General features: G+C 37.0%; 1 protein-coding gene across 1 annotated transcript in view; it reads right to left on the bottom strand.

Annotated features, from left to right (window-relative positions):
• The window catches only part of CNGB3 (cyclic nucleotide gated channel subunit beta 3), a 181,027-nt gene that overhangs the window by 60,682 nt on the left and 99,371 nt on the right, over window positions 1-20,974 (bottom strand). Inside the window, exons 5-9 of the mRNA XM_043976245.1 lie at window positions 20,559-20,714; window positions 17,474-17,682; window positions 13,391-13,441; window positions 9,506-9,592; window positions 282-346 (exon numbers count right to left, since the gene is read on the bottom strand). Of these exons, the coding sequence (XP_043832180.1) occupies window positions 282-346; window positions 9,506-9,592; window positions 13,391-13,441; window positions 17,474-17,682; window positions 20,559-20,714 (568 nt within the window). The remainder of the gene's footprint in view (window positions 1-281; window positions 347-9,505; window positions 9,593-13,390; window positions 13,442-17,473; window positions 17,683-20,558; window positions 20,715-20,974) is intronic.

The following is a 20,974-nucleotide window of genomic DNA, read 5'->3' as shown; positions in this document are numbered from 1 at the left end:
GCATGTCTGTCTAGACTAATTCCAATTGAAGCTGTTAATAGTCTTTTTTTCCCTCTCAGAACTAAAATCGTCTAAGATCATAAAGTAATCCTTATAATTACTTCTCATTTTAAAATGTGCCCATCAGATCAGCCTTGGGATGAACCCCTATGTTTCTGTTCTAGAAAATGTCTTCCCTTTGCTGAAGAGGGAGGTCACAACTTAATTCCACCCACATGTCTGTCTGGTTGGTTGGACCAATTAATCTCTTCCCTTTTCCAAGAACTTGAATTATACTCTACCTGTAGATGTATGCTTTGTCCATTCTCGACTCCAGGCGGTCGTTAAACTCAGAGAATGTGGTGTACTTCATAGAAGGCAAGTGAAATAAATCAAGCAACATGTTAATCTTGTAGACACCTACTTTAAATGTAGCTGCTCCTAATGGGATTAGCCATTATATTCTGTGTGCTTCTGAAAATGATATATTGATTGATTTTAATTTATAAATCTTCCCCCCTCCAAATCAGCTTCATTTTCTCATGGGAATTTCCTCTGAGCACCATTTTGGACACATTTTCCTGTTATTATAGTTCTATCATCAAATTACAGACTTGTTGTCTAATTAAAACTGGAATAAAAGCAACGATATATTTAAAAAAAGACTATGTAGGAAAGCAAATAACATAAGGAAAAGCAGTTGCCTTGGAATGAGGCATACTGGGTTCAAATCCAACTTCTGACATATACTAGCTTTATGATCCTGGGCAAGTCATTGAATGTTCAGTGCCCTAGATAACTCACTAAGACTGTTAGTCTTACCTGTATAGGTAGAGGGAGATTCCTCACTGGGAGTTCTTTATACCAATAAAATCACAGTTATGATTTAAACCAAATACTCTTATAATATGAACGTTACTTCTGTCCATATTATGGGGTGTGTGTGTGTGTGTGTGTGTGTGTGTGTGTGTGTGTGTGCACACACATGTGTATGTTTGGGCAACATCTAGGTGGTATGTGCATAGATGACTGGACTTAGAGTCCTGCCTTGGATAATTATTATCTGTGTGAACCTGGGTAAGTCACTTAACCTCTTCATGCCTTAGTCTCCTCATCTATAAAATGGGGATAATGATAGTCCCTACTTCCTGGGGTTGTTGTGAGGATCAAATGAGATCGCATATGTAAAGTGCTTTCTACATTTAAAGTTCTGTAAAATGTTATCTATTTTTTAGGAAGGAAAGGAAAGAAATAAGCATTTATAAAACATCCACTATGTGCCAGGCACTGTGCTAAGCACTTTACAATTATTATCTCTTATGGTCCTCACAACAACCCTGGGAGAGAGATGCTATTTTCATATCCATTTTACAATTGAGGAAACTAAGGCAAACAGGGTAAATGACTGGCCCACTTGCATAGCTAGTAAGTGTCTGAGGTCAGGTTTGAACTTGAGTCTTTCTGACTCCAGGCCCAGTGCTCTATCCACTGCTCCACCTACTATTTCAGTTAAATTCAACCATTAGCTAATCTTTGCTTTTGTTCACTAATTTCAGTTGTATTTGACTCTTAGTGACCCCATTTGGGGTTTTCTTGGCAGAAATGCTGGAGTGGTTTGCCATTTCCTTCTCCAGATCATTTTACAGATAAGGAAACTGAGGCAAAGAAGGTTAAGTGACTTGTCCAGGGTCACACATCTAGTAAGTGCCTGAGGCCAGATTTGAACTCAGGAAAATGAGTCTTTCTGACTCCAGGCCTGGTATTCTATCCACTGTGCCACCTACCTGTCCCTAATCTCAACACTGGTCATGATAATGCACCTGCATAAAATACATATACTCTTTAGGAGCTTGCTTTGGTGGTTTTTATGCTTTGGAATATGACAGCTACTTTTTCCTTCAAGTCATTATTTTGCTTACTTACAGCCTCATAACTATATTACAAATGATTGAAATTGCTAAAAGTCATACCTCCGGATAAATAGGGTATTATATTCTTTAAAATATCTGAAATTATGCTGCAACATAGAGCAGATGAAGTTGTTCAAATCCATCAATAATAGAAAAAATTGTTTAGGTTAACATTTGGAAAAGTTGTTCACATTTTGAAAACAAATTGTGCCTCTATTTATCAAAGATATAGATGTATTTTGATGCTGATTTTTGCTCAGATTGTTTGTGGGCATAATGACCCAATATGTCTCCTCAGCCACAGGTCACACAAACAACTGTACATCATTGATGTGGGCAACAGAACCCAAACAGAGACCAAGATCAACTCATGTATGTCTGTGCTTAGAACATTACTTAATTTTAGTTCTTGTACCTAAAGAAGGTAGAAAAAGTACAGATAATGTTAACTCAGAAAACAGATTTTAAATGATTCATTAGGATGGGTGCAGAGTAGGTAAGCTGTGATTTCACCAAGTCTTGAGATTATCAGGAAACCCTTGTAGCTGTAAAGATTTCTTTCTTTTTTTTTTAGTCTTGCAAAAATTTCCACATTAGCCAGGTTGTGAAAGAAAACAGACAAAAACCAAACTTCAGATAAAGGAACTAACAAACAAAAAAAATTATGCTCCAATCTGTATTCAGACACCATCAGCTCTCTGTAGATGGACTGCATTTTTCATAGGACTTTCAGAGTTGTCTTGGTTCATTGCATTACTGAAAATAAGGAAGTCATTCACAGCAGATCATCTTACAGTATTGCTGTTACAAATGTACTATATACAGTACATTTCATGTTGGATCAGCTCATGTAGGTCTTTCCTGGTTTTTCTGATAGCATCCTGCTCATAATTTTTTATAATAAACTACATTTATATAGTACTTTAAAGAGAGATTTACTTACAATAAACCCATGAGGTTGATTCTTGAAACAACAATAATAGATAACATTTATATAGTACCCCATACCTGACAAAGAATTTTGTTCAAAATAGCCCAGTAAAGTAAGTACCATACATTTTATCATCATCATTAAACAATTCTCATCATCATTCTCATCATCGATCCATCCTCATTGCCATCAATCAATCCCCATCTTCATCCAATCATCAATCAATAAATCACCCTCACTTCATCATCTTACATTACATTTTCCTCTGCTTCAAAATTTTTTCACAGTTACTATTGTTAACTGTTTCCCTCCATCCTATTCCCTTCCCCATGACTTTCCTTTTGTTTTAAACAAAGTACTACTTTATATATCTAAAGTCTGTGATTACATTCGTGAAACAACAGTTTGTATTATGCATGTCACAACTCATAATTTTAGAGCATTGCTTAAGGTTCAAAGAGGTTTGAAAACTTGTCTTGTCACATAGTTAGTCAAGTGCCATAGGTAGCATTGGAACCCAGGACTTCTTGTCTCTAAGTCTAACACTCTAGCCACCATAACTTGCTCTTCTTAATATTTTATATGCTAATAGAGCTCATTTATCTATTCAACAAGCATTTTCTAATTGCTTCCTATGTTCCTTCCTACTATGCTAGGTAGTGGGGATGTAATGACAAACACAAAATATTCCTTAGCCCCAAGGAGCATATGTTTTATTGGGAAACAACATTTCTACAATTATGTAAAGTAAATACAAAATACTATTTTTGAAAGAGCATCAGGGAAAAGCCTTATGTGGCAGGTGGCAAATGATCTTAATCTTAGAATTCTCCAAGGCAAAGGTAAGGAAGGCGTCTGCTTTGGGCATGAAGGACAGCTTGCACGTAAGCATGTTAATGGGAGATGAAATGTCATGTCTGAAAAACATCAAGAAATCCAGTGTGGCTGGAGGGAAGTGTGAGTGAAGGGAAATAATGTATAATAATCCTGGAAAAGTGGGCCAGGGTCAGATTGGGAAGAGCTTTTAAATGCCAAGTATATTTGTTTTTGATCACAGAGGTAATGAGAGTTTCTTGAGAAGGGAAGCAGCATGTCACTACTTTACTGTACTTTAGTAACATCAGTTTGACAGCTATGAGAGGATGGACTGGAGAGGGGAAAGACTGGAGGCAGGGAGATCAAATAGGAGAAGGATAATCTAGGGTGATGGCTGTGTTTATGGAATAGACAGAGGAGATGTTGTCAAGGAGGACAAATTGCTAAGCCTTGGCAACCCACTGAATGTGGTTGGGAAGGAGAGTAAAGAGCTGAAGATTACTCCAAGGATGTATACCTGAGTGACTGGAAAGATGGTGGTACGCTCCATAAAAACAGGACAGTTAGGATGAGAGATTGGTTTTGGGGAAAAGATAAGGAGTTCTATTTTGGACATTGTAAATTTGAGAGACTTTCAGGAAGACATACTGGAAATGTCCAATAGGTAGTTGGTGGTGGACTCAAAACAATAGACTTGAGAACTATTTGCATAAATTAATGAATGAAGGATCTTTGACTAATTTATTTTAATAATAATAATTGATATTTATTTAGTACTTTATGGATATCAACTCATTTGATCCTTACACAAGAACTTTGTAAGATAAATGGTATAGGTATTGTTCTCTCTCTTTTTTTTTTTGTGGGGCAATGGGGGGGTTAAGTGACTTGCCCAGGGTCACACAGCTAGTAAGTGTCAAGTGTCTGAGGCTGGATTTGAACTCAGGTACTCCTGAATCCAGGGCTGGTGCTTTATCCACTGCGCCACCTAGCTGCCCCTATAGGTATTGTTAAGACTAAAATTCTAGCTAGTCTGTCTAAAATATCTAATGAGTGGTTGCCAATAAATTATAAGCTTTAGCAAGAGTTAGACTTTTAAGCATTTATTAAGGAGAATAAGAATTTGGTAAAGAGAGAGAGAAAGGCCTACATTCATCTATCTATTAAAGGGAGAGTGCATTTCTAGCTCCCTTTTCCACCGGAGTCCTCAGGAAAGAGGGCGAGTCAGAGCGCCAGCCTCTCCCTTCTTCCTCCCACAAGCAAACGTCACTTCCTGATGCCAAAGAAAAGATGCATGGTCTTGCCCTCAGAGACCTTCACCTCATGGTGGAGCTTTTCTACAGTAAGTCTCCAGCAGGTGGCGTCATTCCAATCGTTACAGTATTATTGCTTTATGTTACAGATGAAAAAACCAGAGAAGTTGACATGGCTTGCTATTATCACACAATTTTTAAGAGGTAGAATTTGTACCCAGGTCTTCTTGACTCTTGGTCCAAAATAATTTACTACACCACATGCTACCTTTCTTATGGCATATTCCTGAACTTTTGAGATTAAATTAATAGAAGACTTTCCATAAATAACCTTTGGTGGATAGACTATTGGTCTGACCCAGTATACCATTTATTGTACTTTTATTCTTACCTAATTCATTTTTATCCTTTCTAGCTAATCATCAGACTTAGGAGTTTGAGATAGAATATATATGTATGCATACACGCATATTCTTATGATGTGCTTTTCTGTAGGTAGTGTTTCTTTAGAAAAAAACAACATTCACAATATGACTAATGTAGAAATATGTTTAACATGATTGAACTGTATAACATATACCAGATTGCTTGCTGTCTTAGGAAGGGGGGAGGGAAGGGAGGGAGGCAGAAAAATTTGGAACTCAAAATCTGAATGCTGAAAACTATATTTACATGTAATTGTAAAAAAAAATACTATTAAGTTAAAAAAGAAAACAACCAAAAGCATATTAGGATAATGGTTCATTGTCCTACTTAGTAACATGTAAATAAATAGTAAATGATATCTGATATTAAAATGTCATTCCAGAGATACAGTTATTTGTTTAAACTCAAGAACCCCCACTTTTTCTCCTCTTGGAAATTCTTTACTTCCTTCCCTCCCTCCCTCCCTCCCTCCCTCCCTTCCCTCCTTCCTCCCTCCCCTCTTCCCCTCTCCCCTCCTCTCCTTTCCTTTCCTTTCCTTCCTCCCTCTTGTTAGTATGCTAAACTAGTCAGACCTCTATTCTGTAGATGTGAAGACACTTTACAAACATCTGTAGACAAATACCAAATTCCATTTTCCATTAAATTATAGAATCAAATAATCCTGTCTATCCAGTTCAATTTCCTCTTCATTCCAAGTATCTATATAATAGAAAAATTGTATGTCTATGGAGGAATTGGTTTCCTTTCCAGTCTAGTTGATATAATCACTTAAAGAGGCAGATAATAGAGAGATGTTAATGTGTTAAAGAAAGTGCTAAAATATGTCCAGGTCATTGTTATCTCTTTATGAAGTGTCAAGAAGTTTTCTGTGATGGAATTAGAAGGGCAGCTTGTCATTGGCTGTCAAAAGATTTGCCACATTCTTATGGCTTTTAAAAAGCTAAGATTGCTACCTTGCCTCTACTGGAGGGCAAGCGGTGAGGGAAGGGATGTCTCTCCTCACTTTTTCCCATTGCCATGGTTTGCAGAAAAGCTATTTGCCCAGTAATAGACATTGAATCTATGAACCTGACAGTAGTTGTGGCCCCTAGGGGACTCAACTGCAACCTGGGAGTACCTAATACACACACACAGACACACAGACACACACACCCCTATATGTATATCAAAAGAAAAAATGTAATAGCTTTTTTTTTTTTTTTTTGGCAGAGCAGTGAGGATTAAGTGACCAGCCCAGGGTCACACAGCTAGTAAGTGTCATGTTTCTGAGGTCAGATTTGAACTCAGGTCCTCCTGAATCCAGGGCTGGTGCTCTATCCACTGCACCACCTAGCTGCCCCCAATGCAATTGCTTTTTAGCAGATTGGGAATCTACATACATAACTCGTTTCTTCTTTAAAATTTCTTAATGGACAAAAACAATCAAACCATCACAACACAACAACCAAAAGTATGACAGATCTCAAATAGTATTTAAAATATTTTGACATGGAAATGGTATCTTTCTAGAAATGTGTTAGACATTTGTGAAAACAGTCATATTAAGCACTAGACATTTTGGGAGAGTAATAAGAAACTCATTTGAAGCAAAAACCACTAAACATTTAGCACAGTGACTTGTTCTGCAACTCTCTAGTTATTGATCTTGACCTGTACATTTAATTGATTTGTAGTGTGGGGCTGGTAGAATGAAGTCTGAAAAGTAGAATGTAAACTCTTTGAGTCCAGGGTCCATGCCATTTCTTTTTAATTTTTGTGTTATATCCTCAGCACTTTTCCACAATGCTTTGAACATTGTAGGTACTTAATAAATATTTGTTGAATTTAATTTAATTTCCTTTAAAGAAGTCCATACTTGAGATGCATACTTCCAAATTTTTTGCTTTCCTGTCCTTTTCACAGTAAATTGTTGCTGACACTTTAATCACTTTGCTCATTTATAATTCAGAGACAAACATTTGATAAAAACTCTCTCCTATGGATTGGCATATCAAAATGACACCCTTGTAAGGACACTGAAATGACCTATGGTTTGGTAATTACTGAAGTCAAAAGTGGCACTATTAGTACAGACTGATATACTAGAAAACCCTATGGTAAAATACACAACACAACAGTTGTCTCAATTATTAAAAGACACATTATTTTGGGGTAGCTAGGTGGCACAGTGGATAAAGCACTGGCCCTGGATTCAGGAGGACCTGAGTTCAAATCTGACCTCAGAAACGTGACACTTACTAGCTGTGTGACCCTGGACAAGTCACTTAACCCCCACTGCCCTGCAAAACAAAACAAAACAAAACAACAAAACCCAAAACAACAAAAGACACATTATTTGTACTTAATTTCTGTTATTCTTTTTGTTGTTGGTTATAGTGGTAGGCTAGAGGGAATGAGGGAATTGAGGAGCATTTGAAGGACACTATACATCTTTTTTTTTGGACTGGACCTGTGATTTTATCTATGTAGTCAATCAGTCAATAAACATTTATTAAATGACTACTATATGCCAAGCACTTTGCTAAGTTCTGGGAATTCAAAGAAAAAAAACAATCCTTCCTCTCAAGGAACTCCCGGTCTAATGGGAAAAGGCAATGTTCAAACAAGTGTATATAAGCAAGAGTTAGGGCAAATTGAGGATTATTTTAGAGGGAAAATATTAAAGGGGGGGGACAGGAAAACCTTCATATAGAAGGTGGGATTTCAGCTGGGACTTGAAAGAAGCCAGGGAAACCAGTAAGTGAAGATGAGGAAGGAGAACATTCTAGGTATGGGGGACAAGCCAGAGAAGATGCCTGGAACCAGGAGGTGGAATATCTTGTTTGAGGAACAGCCAGGAGGCCGGTGTCATTGGCTCACAGATTAAGTGGGTTCAGTGAGAACTCTTAGTGAGAGACTTCCTCTACCTGTGCAGCTCTGTGCTTTCTCTGCAAGATACAGTCTTAGAAAGTTGCTTAGGTCACATTATACAATAATTTGCTTATTTATGGTCGTTCAGTTGGTATGTGTTATCTACAGGACTTACATTCAGGTCTTCTTGCCTTTGAGTTCAGCCTTCTATTCTACTACTATACACTGCTCTATGTCTATGTCTATAGCTATAGCTAGCTATATTTATATCTATCTCTATGTGTATGTATATATATATATATATATATATATATATATATATATATATGAAAATACATGTATAAATACCCATGCACACTATTTTTTGGGTCTGATTTGTAATATTATTTATTTGGGAAATTCCAAATGTGGAGATTCCTTTAACTGATGCAAATTATCAAACCATTGGTCATTTAATAATTTTTAAAAAATGAGTCAGTGAGTTGGCAGCTAGGTGGCAAAGTGGGATAGTATAGGCCTGGAGTCAGGAAGACCCTAGTTAAAATCTGGCAAATCACTAAACTTCTATCTGCCTCAGTTTCCTTAACTGTAAAATGATGATCATAATAGCACCTACTTCCAGGGTTATTGTGAGTATCAAGTGAGATAATATTTGTAAGGCACTTAGCACAGTTCCTGGAACATAGTAGGTACTTAATAAATGTTTCCTTCCTTCCTTCCTTCCTTCCTTCCTTCCTTCCTTCCTTCCTTCCTTCCTTCCTTCCTTCCTTCCTTCCTTCCTTCCTTCCTTCCTTCCTTCCTTCCTTCCTTCCTTCCTTCCTTCCTTCCTTCCTTCCTTCCTTCCTTCCTTCCTTCTTTCCTTTCTTCCTTTTTAAGTAACTTGCCCATTGTCACAGCTAGTATATGTCAGAAGCAGGACTTCAATCCAGGTCTTTCTGGTTCCAAATCCAGCACCCCATCCATGTGCTGCAAAGGATAGAGCATGGAGTCAGGAAGACCTTCAAATCATTCTCAGACACCTACTAGTTGTATGACCCTGGGCCAGTCACTTAACCCCTGTTTGCTTCAGTTTCCTCATCTGTAGAATGAGGGTAATTATACCACTTACCTCCCAGGGTTATTGTGAGCCTCTAGTGAGATGATAATTGTAAAACACTTAGTGCAGTACCTGGCACATAGTAAGCACTATAGAAATGTTAGCTATGATGATGATGATGACATATGGACTCTGTGGGAATTTAAAAACACTTAAAGCCAGTAAACATCTGTTGAACAGACTAACTTTAAGTGACTTAAATTTTCATTCTTTCAGAAAGAAGAATGAATTATTGGTAACTCACCTTTAGTGTTCTATTTGTTCTAAATATTGGATTAAAACCAAAAATGAAGTAAAGTGCATCAAATGGTATTATTGACATGAGATCCAGCTGTTGAAAGAATACAGTTGACAATTATGATGTGTTTACATCCCTTTATGAACATGGCTAGATTCAACATTTATTGTGTAGAAAAGATGATCTGTGACCAAGAATTGATTATAGCCCTCTCTTTGAAGAAGTTTTCCAGAGCACTCTTTAGAATTTTTGGAAAGCCACATTATTACCACACACACACACACACACACACACACACACACACACACACACACACACACACACACACATACACACAGAGAACTCTATTATATTGCATAAATGCTGTCCACTTTAAATTTATTGTGGATTAACAACCATGAACCTTATCCTTTCTTAGTTATTGAATCCTGTGGGAGATCCTCCCCACCATTATACAGAACAGGTTTAAGTTATCACATATATTTAATTTATGGCATAGCTGCTGATGCTTAAATACATTATAATAGTATTTTAGAAATACTGCTGGGAAGCAGCCTCTTGGCCTGAAAATCAAACCTAGCCTTGGCTTTATTTGAAACCACTGAACATTCATTGCCTCCAATGTATTTTTATGTTGCAGCCAAATTCTTCAGTATTCTGACTCATTATGTAGCTTGTGGATTATGGAGGCCCTTTGTTCCATTCTCTCGCTGTCTACCTTTGGATTGATAATTTACTGCTTTGGGTAGCACATTTAGCAGAGCCCATGAAAAGGAAGGAAGAAGAGATAAAACTCAAATCAGTCTCCCTTGTAAGTCTTCAGCAGTTCTGAAGGGAGTAGCTGCTGAATAGTTATGGGATCATCTTGGATTTTTGTTTTGGTCACTATTTGTATGGTACTTTATGGTTATTCAAAGCCTGTTATGTACATTATATCGCTTATTCATCATAACAGCCCTTTGGGGTAGGTTATAAAATTATGACCACCCTGGTTTTAAAGATGGGGAAACATAATCAGAGATATTAAGTCACTTGGGCAAAGTTCCATAACTAGTTAGTAATAAAGAGTCAAAGCTAGGTTTCTGTAATCACAAAGCACTGCTCTTTCCATTATGCCTTTTGGAGTATCTGTTGGCTCTAATTATTTCTCTCCTTCCATGGATAATTGTAAAGTGATTATACAACACTTGTATACTATCTTGGTGGCAATGCCTTACCTTGGACCTTTCAACCTCCCCCTAGCAACTCTATTATCAGAGACACTCTCCCTACTTACCTTCCTTTTGTCTCCTCTTTTGAGCCTCTTGCGGCCTAGATGCCATGGGGTGATCTGGCGGCAAGCCCTTCCACCGGGAGTACCCTCTCCTCATTGTCTTTCCTTTGCTTTCTTTCCTGACCCCATAGAGGTGCCTGAGTAGACTACCACAGAGGTGCCTCCTCCACCCTTGCCTTTTCTTTACCCATCCACTATTCAGTTTACATCGACACAGCCAATGGGAAAGACATGAATGTTCACATGGTTTGGATGAGATTAGATCCACCAACTCTAACAGAGAACCCTCACCACATCTTTATCATCTACCTTGCCATTGCATCTTTAGGTGCTCTGGGTCTTACTATCTGTCCTGATTCTACATCCTCCAGATTCCCAGAACTGTCATCTACTGTCATATTACTATTGTATCCTAAGTACCTCTGGGTTTTGCCATCCACCTGGCCCCTGTACCTTTATGATTTCCAGGTTTTACCATGTGCCATACAGCTGACTTCTCTTATATGCATTGTCTACCCCAAATAGATTGTGAGCTTCTTGAGAAGAGGGGCTCTTTGTATCTGTGGGACTTAGCACAGGGCTTGTTACTTAGTAAGTACTTCATGTTTTTTTTTTTATTCATTTCAAGTGAGATTACAGCATGGTACAATGAAAATTGCATTGGACTGGGAACTCAGGAGACCAGCATCTAGTTCCATCTCTGTTACTAACTAGCTGTGTGACTTTAGGCAAGTCATTTAATCTCTTTGGCTCTCAATTTGATCTATATAAAACAAGGGCATTGAACTATATGAGACCTCTAAAGTCTTGTACAACTCTTTCAGTGAATAAATGAAAAAAGTATTCATCAAGAGCTTACTGTGTGTCATGCACTGTGCTAAGTACCATGTGTACAAATACAAAATAAAGATATCTCTTCTCAAAAAGCTTACATTCTGCAAGGGTTAGACAATACCTACAGGGGAGTGGTAGCCCAAGAAAGGTGATTTGGACTAGGAATGATATGAGCACTAATCCTCATATAACTTTGTTATAGGGTATGTATATATTTTATAGACATCTTAGAAAAAGTAAAACTGAGTTACAGAACAATTAAGGGTTTTGTTCAAGGTCACAAATATGAAATAGGAGATTGACAATTATCTGGGGAACTGCAACTTTGGAATAAAAATTGAACTTTTGGTCTGAATTAACCAGACCATTTGTTATTTATTAACATGAGTTACTGATATACTAATTGAGTAATATAATCAGACTCCTTATTTTGCCCCTTAATAGCATTTCCACAGATATTATCTGTTCCTATAAGAATTTTGAGAAGTATGGTGGGACAGCCTCAGGTGCATTTTGCAAATGAAGGGACTATGATCTTCAACTATGAATTAACTTATTTGAGGTCATCCTGTAGACCTAATGGAGGAATCCAGAATTCTTGACTGAGTCTAAAGTTCTTTCCACTGCCCCTCCAGGTTTTAGTTCCCCATTTATATTGATGTGTGTAGACTCAGTGATAAAGTAGGATTAGTGTCTACACATGTTGCCATAAGTAAAAGTTGGCCACAGACAGACTTGAACTTTTTACTCCTTGTCGAATTACTGTCCAATGTTTCACACTGGATAGGAATATGTTTTATTAAGTAGAACAAATAAACTAAGTGCTTTCATTTGTATTTAGATTAAAATAATTGAAAAAGCATTGGGAATAAATTTTGTGACATTCATAGAGAATATTCATCTCCGATGGAAGGAAGGAAACAAGCATTTATTAAGTGCCTACTATGTGCCACACACTGTGCTAAGCACTTTACAAATATAATCTCATTTGATCCTCCCAATAACCCTATGAGGTAGGTAACAGATGTGATGGATATAATAGATATACTGAGGCTGACTAGGAAATAGAAACTAAAGAAATAATTAAGGGATTTCAACCAATGTCAGTTAACTACTGGTTGAGGATAATGAGGATCTTACATCCAGCTTTCAAAGGGTCATAGACCTAGAGCTGGGAAGGATCACAGAGTTCATGTAGTCTAACTCCTTCCTACAGATATGGACACTGAAATTCAGGGAAATTAAGTCACTTGACCAAGTTTACACAAGTAGTAAGTGATATCGCTGGGATTTGAACCCAGGTTCTCCGAATCCAAATTTACCACTCTTTCCACTGAAACTACATACTTAAAACTTTTTTTTTTCCTGAGGGATTGTGGGAAGAACTACATTATCTGTTTCTTTTTTTTCCTTCTGGTTAGGTAAACAAATTCTATGAAGAAGCTAGGAGTAGAAACTAAATTTATCTGACTTTTATATCCATGAATTAGACAAAGTACACTGCATAGTAGGCACTAATGGATGCTTCGAACTTTCATTTTTGATTCTAGATTTAAATATAGGCACAAAGTAACTTTGCTTAGTATATATTAACTCATGTAATAAAATATGGTGCAATTGGTAAGGAGCAAACATTTTACGTCCATCTATGACCAATCCATTTACAATTACACGATGCATTTCGTAAAAGAGTATAATTAATTCTTAGAGTGAAGGGCTTTTGTTTTAAGAAACTTAACATGAAAGGACTGCCTGGATTTTTAAAGACTATGCAGGATACTAACCTTAAATTTTGCAGAAGTCCGGTAGTACTCTTTCATCTCCTTTGGTTCTATCTAAAATATACATGTAAATGCAATATTAAGAATATAGGAATTCATGTTTCAAACTATACTGCCTTAAATGATTAATTTTAATATTGTGCTCCATTTGGTCCTCAGCTTTCTTGGGATGGCTTTTTCTGGGTGAGAGCTGTTTCCTAACTCCCATTTTTTCCTAGTGGGCTGAAACAGTCAATGTAACTTCAAGAGGAGAGAGTAGAATCCCTCCTCCTGATGATTTCCTGGACTCTCCAAGGTTCTCGGGTTCGTGTCTCTGCTGTAGTAAGATAAACAGTCTTCTCTGTGCTGGTTTTCAGCCTGTCTTCTGCAGACAAGTCAAGAAATGCTAAGGCAAAGAGTACTCTTTAGCTCTGCCCTCCTTTTTGCTGATGTATGATGTATGATGTAGATGATGATGTAGATGTATTCCTAACCCGGTCCAGATCTCCAGAGTAGTTTCAATCATTTGAAGGATAACTTGCATTTACTTATAAAACAGCTGGTAGGTTACAAAGGCCTTCAAATACATACTGCCTTCTATCCTCACAACCATCCTATGAGGTAGGCAGTGCAAAACTATCACCTCCACTTTGCATATGAGGAAACTGAGGATGAGAGGTTAAGGGACTTGCCCAAAGTCACACAGCTAATAAATGTCATAGCTAAGGTCTGAACCCAGGTCTACTGACTCCTATTAATCTAAAGGTAGACGTATCAGATTTGTAATTTGATTTAGAAATCATAGATGAAAATCTGCTGGTGGTTTCTAGTGCCTTGCTTAATTTAAAATAATTGGGAAGAGTACTTTGTATACTTTTTGTCTTTGTATCTACAGGTCCTAGAAAAGTATTTTCTATATAGGTGTTTAATATTTGTTGAATTGAACTCAATGTTGTACAAAAATGTAGACAGTTATCAGTGAATCTGGTAAACTGGATCACAAATGGAAAACTAATTGCTAATGGCATAAACCATTTCTACTTTGGGGAATTTATTAGTTATTATTTTATAATATTATTATATGATCATATATATCTAAACATATCTATATGTGTTTATATAAACACAAACATAAAGGTATAGATTTTAAAGTACTTTTGAAAGTAAATAGACTAATTTTACATCATAAAAATGTTAGGAACATTACATTACACCCATTTTAAGGTAGCAGACACCATTGTTTTTTCTTTAGGACATTTAGCTACATAGCCTTTATCCAATCTCCAAATTTAATTGAAATTTGTCAAAAAGTCATACTTCTGACTGAATCACAAATCAGACTTAAAGTGTATCTTTGTACCCTTCAGTAGTGTGCCAAATAAAAAAAAATCATTTATCCCTGTGGAAAGTTATTATGAACAGACACATGGGAAGTGCTGAGTGGAGAAGTTAAAACAAAGAGCTCACTCTCTGGGGTCAATAACAGCATATTCAGCAAATTGTTTCCTTGACTTTGATTCACACTGTTGTCTGTGACCATAAGATTGGATATATGGGTTAAATTCAGTCGAAAACATCCCTTGTGAAATTGTATGTTATATACTATTTGAGACTAAAATTCAGTATTGTTATGAGTGTGAACTGACAAAGTTATGAAAGTAAACTGGCAAAAATGGTTATTTTCTTTAGAACATCATTTGGTGTCACTATTTACTGACTATATAAACCTATCCAAATCACTTTAACTTTTTTGGTCCTTAGTTGTTGTTGTTGTTTTATCCTTAAAATGGAAGCAATATCTACCTCAGGAGAAAGTTGTAAAAAAGCCCTTGTAAATTGTTAAGAACAATAGAAATTGCAATTATTGGCTGTGTAACCCCTGGCAAGTCATTTAACCTTTCAATGCCCCACTTCTCTAAGAAGATAAAATGTGGAGCAGTTGCCAGTCTGCATTAGCAGAGGGTGTTTTCTCACTGGGAGGCCAATGAAATCACAGATCCTGCCCAATTCCCTCCCTTTCCTTCAAATAAATAAACAATACTAATAGCTGGAAAGATAATAATAGATCAAGTTTAGTACTTGTGTAGCAATCTAAATAAAGTGGACCCTAGATCCAACAATAATAGCTCATATTCATATATAACCCATAATTGTATAATATTTTGTGTTTTTAAAAGCATGTAACATGTATTACCTCATTTAATCTTCATATTACCCTATAATGTAGGTAACCTAAGTATTATCATCCCCATTTTCCAGATTAGGAAAGGAAAGGAAAACTCCCCTAAACTATTGTCACCACCATCAAGGTGTTAGGGAATTGTTTCCCCTGGTAGCACTAATTTTGACAGGGACTAACCCAGCACTGAGTATTTTATGTACCTTACCTGGGAATAATCTAGTTCAAATATCTACATCCAAACTAATTCCAACCCTGCTTCTGTTGTCTTGAAAGTAGATCATTAAATCAAAGACTCTTTAAAAGTGTTGTTTTGGACTAAGTCACTTTAATCTGTTTGCCTCAATTTCTTCATCTGTTAAAATGAAGATAACAATAGCACCTACTTCCCAGCGTCGTTGTGAGGATGAAATGAAATGACTATTAAAGGGCTTGGCACAGTGCTTTGCACATAATAAACTCTATATAAATGTTAGCTATTATTATTTTATTGTTAGTAATTTTCTTTGACTTCAAGAAGGAGAAAAGTTTTGCAAAATCTTGCCTCTTGTACACCTGGCCAGTTTGGTAGCATGTAACCCTGCACCTAAGGACTATATGGGTCTCTAAATGATGATAGAAGTTTAGGTTGTGCCCAAGCTCTAAATGGTATTACCATAATACTAACAATATTTCTAGTAGTCAAGCACAGAATCCAAGCTTTGTAACTTAATGCTTGTGTGACCTTGGACAAGTTATTTAACCACTCAGGACAAATATTCTTAACCCTTTTTGTGTTGTACACCCTTTTGTTCCACACAAAGCCTGGTGAAGCCTAGGAACTTCTTTTCAGATGTTTTTAAATGAATAAAAGAAAACACATGGGATTACAAAGGAAACCAATGATACTTTATGAATTTTTTTTAAGTTCATAGACTTCAGATTAAGAACTCCCATTTTAGGGTCTCAGTTTCTTCCTCTTGTAATAGAAGTGAATTGAAATATGTGACTTATGAAATTCAGTCCATTTCTAACCCCTATGATCTTGTTCTCCTTTAAACTATTTTAAATGAAAGAAAGGCATTACGCTTCTTGTGACACAAAGTAGTTTCTACCATGTATTAGTCACCCATGATAATGCATTTTAAATAGATCCTGCAGAGTGTGTTTTTATAGGTTATTTTTCTTGGCTCTAACTTTCCATTGTGTGCAAAGGCCTCTTAGAAAATTGAAAATAAAAGCCTTTCCTTACTGATTTTGTCATTTTCCATTTGTCAAACATTGATTCCCCCCCCCCCCCTGTGTATCTAATGGAGGTTGAAATTAGCATTCTTTTTTGTTTGTTTTTGTTTATTCCTTATTTGTACACTCTCATCATCATTCTTCAAGCTGTCACTGAGCTCTGGGGATATCTTTGGCTAGTTAACTAATGCTCTGGAGCCAGCAGGAGAAATGCATTGGATAGATTCTACCTCAGTGTTGACTTGTTATGCCACATTGCCTATTGTTGAGTAAATATGGCCCTAAAATTATAAGATTTCAATTATAAGATTGCCCCTCTCCACTTAATATGAAAATTCTGTTACATGGTATTGGGTTCAGAGAGACTAGATTGACCTTAACAGGTGCTTTTTAGCTTTTGGCAAATACCTCACATACAAATAGAATGCTCACATAATCAAGTAAGATTTATGATAAAAATAGATTCTTTCATGATCTAAGACAGGGATGGGAAAACTACAGCCATGGGGCCAAATTCTTCCCATGGATCAAATCTTGAAAGCAGCCTGTTTTTGTATAGTGAGCAAAGAAAACAGGTTTTGCATTTTAAATAAAGTTTTATTTGTACAGGCATACACAAATAGGCAGGGCCAAATCTGGACCTTAGGCTATAGTTTGTCAACGCGTCAGCCCAATCTGTGGGAATTGTCCTACCATTTTCTACTTACTATTTTTTCTCCTCCTCTTAAAAATTCCAGTCTGGGCTGGATTATCAGCATGTCACTTAGGTATATGATATCACAGATGATGTCAGTTATAAGCCAGTATCTCATGTTGTTTGGTGTTTGATAGGGAAAAGCTAGGCGCATTGGAATAAACCAGCAGTTCCAGTTATAAGCAATAGTGACTAACAAGAGCCACAAGACATAGGAGGCATCTAGGGAAAAAAAAACCAAAATGAATAATACAATTGGCATACAATAAACATTCTTATTATTATCTTTGGGGAGGGGTTGGAATAGGAGATTTTCACCCCAGAAATACAAGGCAATTGATATTATAAATATAAATTAGCTTTTTAGCTCAATTCTTCATATATGTATGTATTCTTATGTATACATAATATATAATGTAATATAAACATTCTATAAAGATGTATATGCACATGTATATACAATATTTAGATCTTTTTTTTTAAGACTTCACAAAATGGCCTTATTTTCCCTTCAAATGTGGGAGCGCATCCCTTCTATTTCCTACCACCTCTTCAGAAGTGACCATACTATCTACCATGGCAAGACCAAGGAAAATCCAGTGGTGGATCGTGGAGAAGCCACTAATTGATATAACTGCATCCATTTCCTTGTTTGGTCATTAGACTGTAAGACAGCTCTGTGCAGACAAGGGTATGGACTATCTGAAGGGGAGACCAATACTGGGGAAAAAGAAGTCCATTAACACTTCCTATATCTCTTCAGTTCATTGACCTTACCTTATCTGTTTAAAGAAGGAAAAACAAAGTGGTTTATTTTTAAGAAACCACTGTTAATGCTAAAGAAGCAGCAAAATATAGGTGAAAGAACATTAGTTTTGTTGCCAAAAGATTTGAGATTTAAGTCTTGGTACTCACTTTCTGTCTCTGGTTCCTGTGTGACTTTCTGTAGGTCAATTTCTGTCTCTAGTTCCCAATTTCCTTAGCTGTCATATGAGGAGACTAGAATAAATAATCTTTAAGAGGGCTTTTCTAAATTTTTCTCTTTCTCTCTCTCTCTCTTTCTTTTTTACCTAGACTTACAACCTCAGTATTATCCTAGACTCCTCACTCTTCCTTATGTCACATAGTTGCCAGATCTTGTCATTGTAGCCTCTGCACATCTTTTATATTATTTTTCTTTTCTCTATTCACAAGGCTCCTGCTCTATTGCAGGCCCTCATCATGTGTCACCTAGACCATTGCTGATTGGTCTCCCCTTTCCACATCTTCCACATAGCTGCCAAAGTGATTTTCCTAAAGTGCAGGTGTATCCATGACACTCACCTACTCATTAAGCACTAAAAGCTTCTTATAGCCTCTGGCATCAAATCCTCCATTTGCCTTTTACAATCCTTCACAACCTGACCCCAGCCTACATTTTCAATCTTATTATATAGAACTCCCCTTCCTATACTCTACTGTCCAACTGTTGACTACTGTCAACATGCTGTTGTTCTTGCTACTCTTCAAACATCTTATCAAATCTCCCAGCTCCATACCTTTGCACTTACTACTCTCCATTTCTTAGAATGTACTCTTTTTTTTGGTGAGGCAATTGGGGTTAAGTGACTTGCCCAGGGTCACACAGCTAGTAAGTGTTAAGTGTCTGAGGCCGGATTTGAACTCAGGTACTCCTGAATCTAGGGCCAGTGCTGCCCCTAGAATGTACTCTTAATGTACTCTTTCTTTTTCTTTCTTTCTTTCTTTCTTTCTTTCTTTCTTTCTTTCTTTCTTTCCTTCCTTCCTTCCTTCCTTCCTTCCTTCCTTCCTTCCTTCCTTCCTTCCTTCCTTCCTTCCTTCCTTCCTTCCTTCCTTCCTTCCTTCCTTCCTTCCTTCCTTCCTTCTTTCTTTCTTTCTTTCTTTCTTTCTTTCTTTCTTTCTTTCTTTCTTTCTTTCTTTCTTTCTTTCTTTCTTTCTTTCTTTCTTTCTTTCTTTCTTTCTTTCTTTTTCCCTTCCTTCCTTCTTCCTTTCTTTTTTTTGGAGAGAGAGAGAGAAGTCTTAACTAGTGATTTATTTAGTTGGGGGAATTCCTATATAGTAACTCACTACACCCTTAACTATAGTCTTTTTTTTTTGTAGGGCAATGAGGGTTAAATGACTTTTCCAGGGTCACACAGCTAGTAAGTGTCAAGTGTCAGAGGCCAGATTTGAAGTCAGGTACTCCTGAATCCAGGGCTGGTGCTTTATCCACTGTGCCACCTAGCTGCCCCCAACTATAGTCTTAAGAGAGTTGATTGGGTGTATTATGTAGTTAAGTGACTAGAAAGTCACTTAAGTGACAGTCACTCAGCTACTAAGTCAGAGTCAGAACTTGAATCCAGATCTTTTTGACTCCAAGGCTAATTCTGTATCCTTTATACCATGTTGCCCCTATAATGAGATCATAGGATCCTAGATTTAAAGCTGAAAGATTGTTTATCAGTCATTTAGTCCAGTCCTTTCATTTGATAGATGAGGAAAGTAGGTGAGTTTTCTATTTGAAGCAATTAAGGTGACTGCACCTAGATTACTACTTGCAAGCCATTATGAGTACAGTACACGTTCTCTCATGGGTCTATGAGTAGGATAAACAATCCTTTACTCTATATGAAATTTAAATGTTGCTTCCTAGAGAAGGATAAACTCTTGTATTAGGGCAGGTCAAAAACAAAAAGTCCTCAAGGAATCATGCTGTATCTTCGCCTCTTAATGAGGAATTTCCTAATTCCCCCCTTCCCTCTATTTTTATTACCTTCCCCACCACCACCCAATTACATTGTATATCCCTTTGCATATATACCAAATATATGTATATGTGCATGAATTATTACCCTTCATAGTCCATAAGCATTTATTAACCATCTAAGACTAGAGGTACAAAGAAAGACAAATGACAGCCCTTGTCCTTGAGGAGCTGCTCACAGTCTAATGATAGAATGCAAGCTCTGTAAGAGCAAAGACTGTTTCATTTTTCTCTTTGGGACCTCAGTGCCTAATGTAGTGCCTGGCATCTAATAAATGTTTGCTAAGTGATTACTTCCTGACAGTCAGCCTTCAGTGAGGATAGTGGCCCGATTTACCTGTTTGTGAATCTATACTGGTTGGCAGTTTCATCTTCTTCAGGGACTCTTTCAATGGAACCTTCCTGAATTTGCAACACAGCATGTTGCAGTAGTGCTCCTCTTCTCCCTCAGCTTCAACATCTACTGCTTGGGGAGGAGGAACTTCAGGTGCAGCTTAATGTGCCATGAAAGAAGAAAAACCTTTCTTAAGGCTGAGATATGATTAATCTTTCCTCTTGCCAATCTACCCTTCCCATAGCTGCCAAATTACTATTCTTAAAGCACAGATCTAGCTGTGATAACCGCTTACCCTCCATCACCAATCTTCAATAGCTCCCTATTGGCTCCAAGGTAAAATACAAACTTCTCATTAGGGCATTCAAAGTCTTTTACTATGTGGGTTCCACCTACCTTCTTAGCATTCTTTTTTTACT

The sequence above is a fragment of the Dromiciops gliroides genome, chromosome 1, assembly GCF_019393635.1.
Source record: "Dromiciops gliroides isolate mDroGli1 chromosome 1, mDroGli1.pri, whole genome shotgun sequence".
NCBI lineage: Eukaryota > Metazoa > Chordata > Mammalia > Microbiotheria > Microbiotheriidae > Dromiciops > Dromiciops gliroides.
Note: the sequence above shows the minus strand (reverse complement) of the source record. Positions and strands in the feature narration are given on the sequence as shown.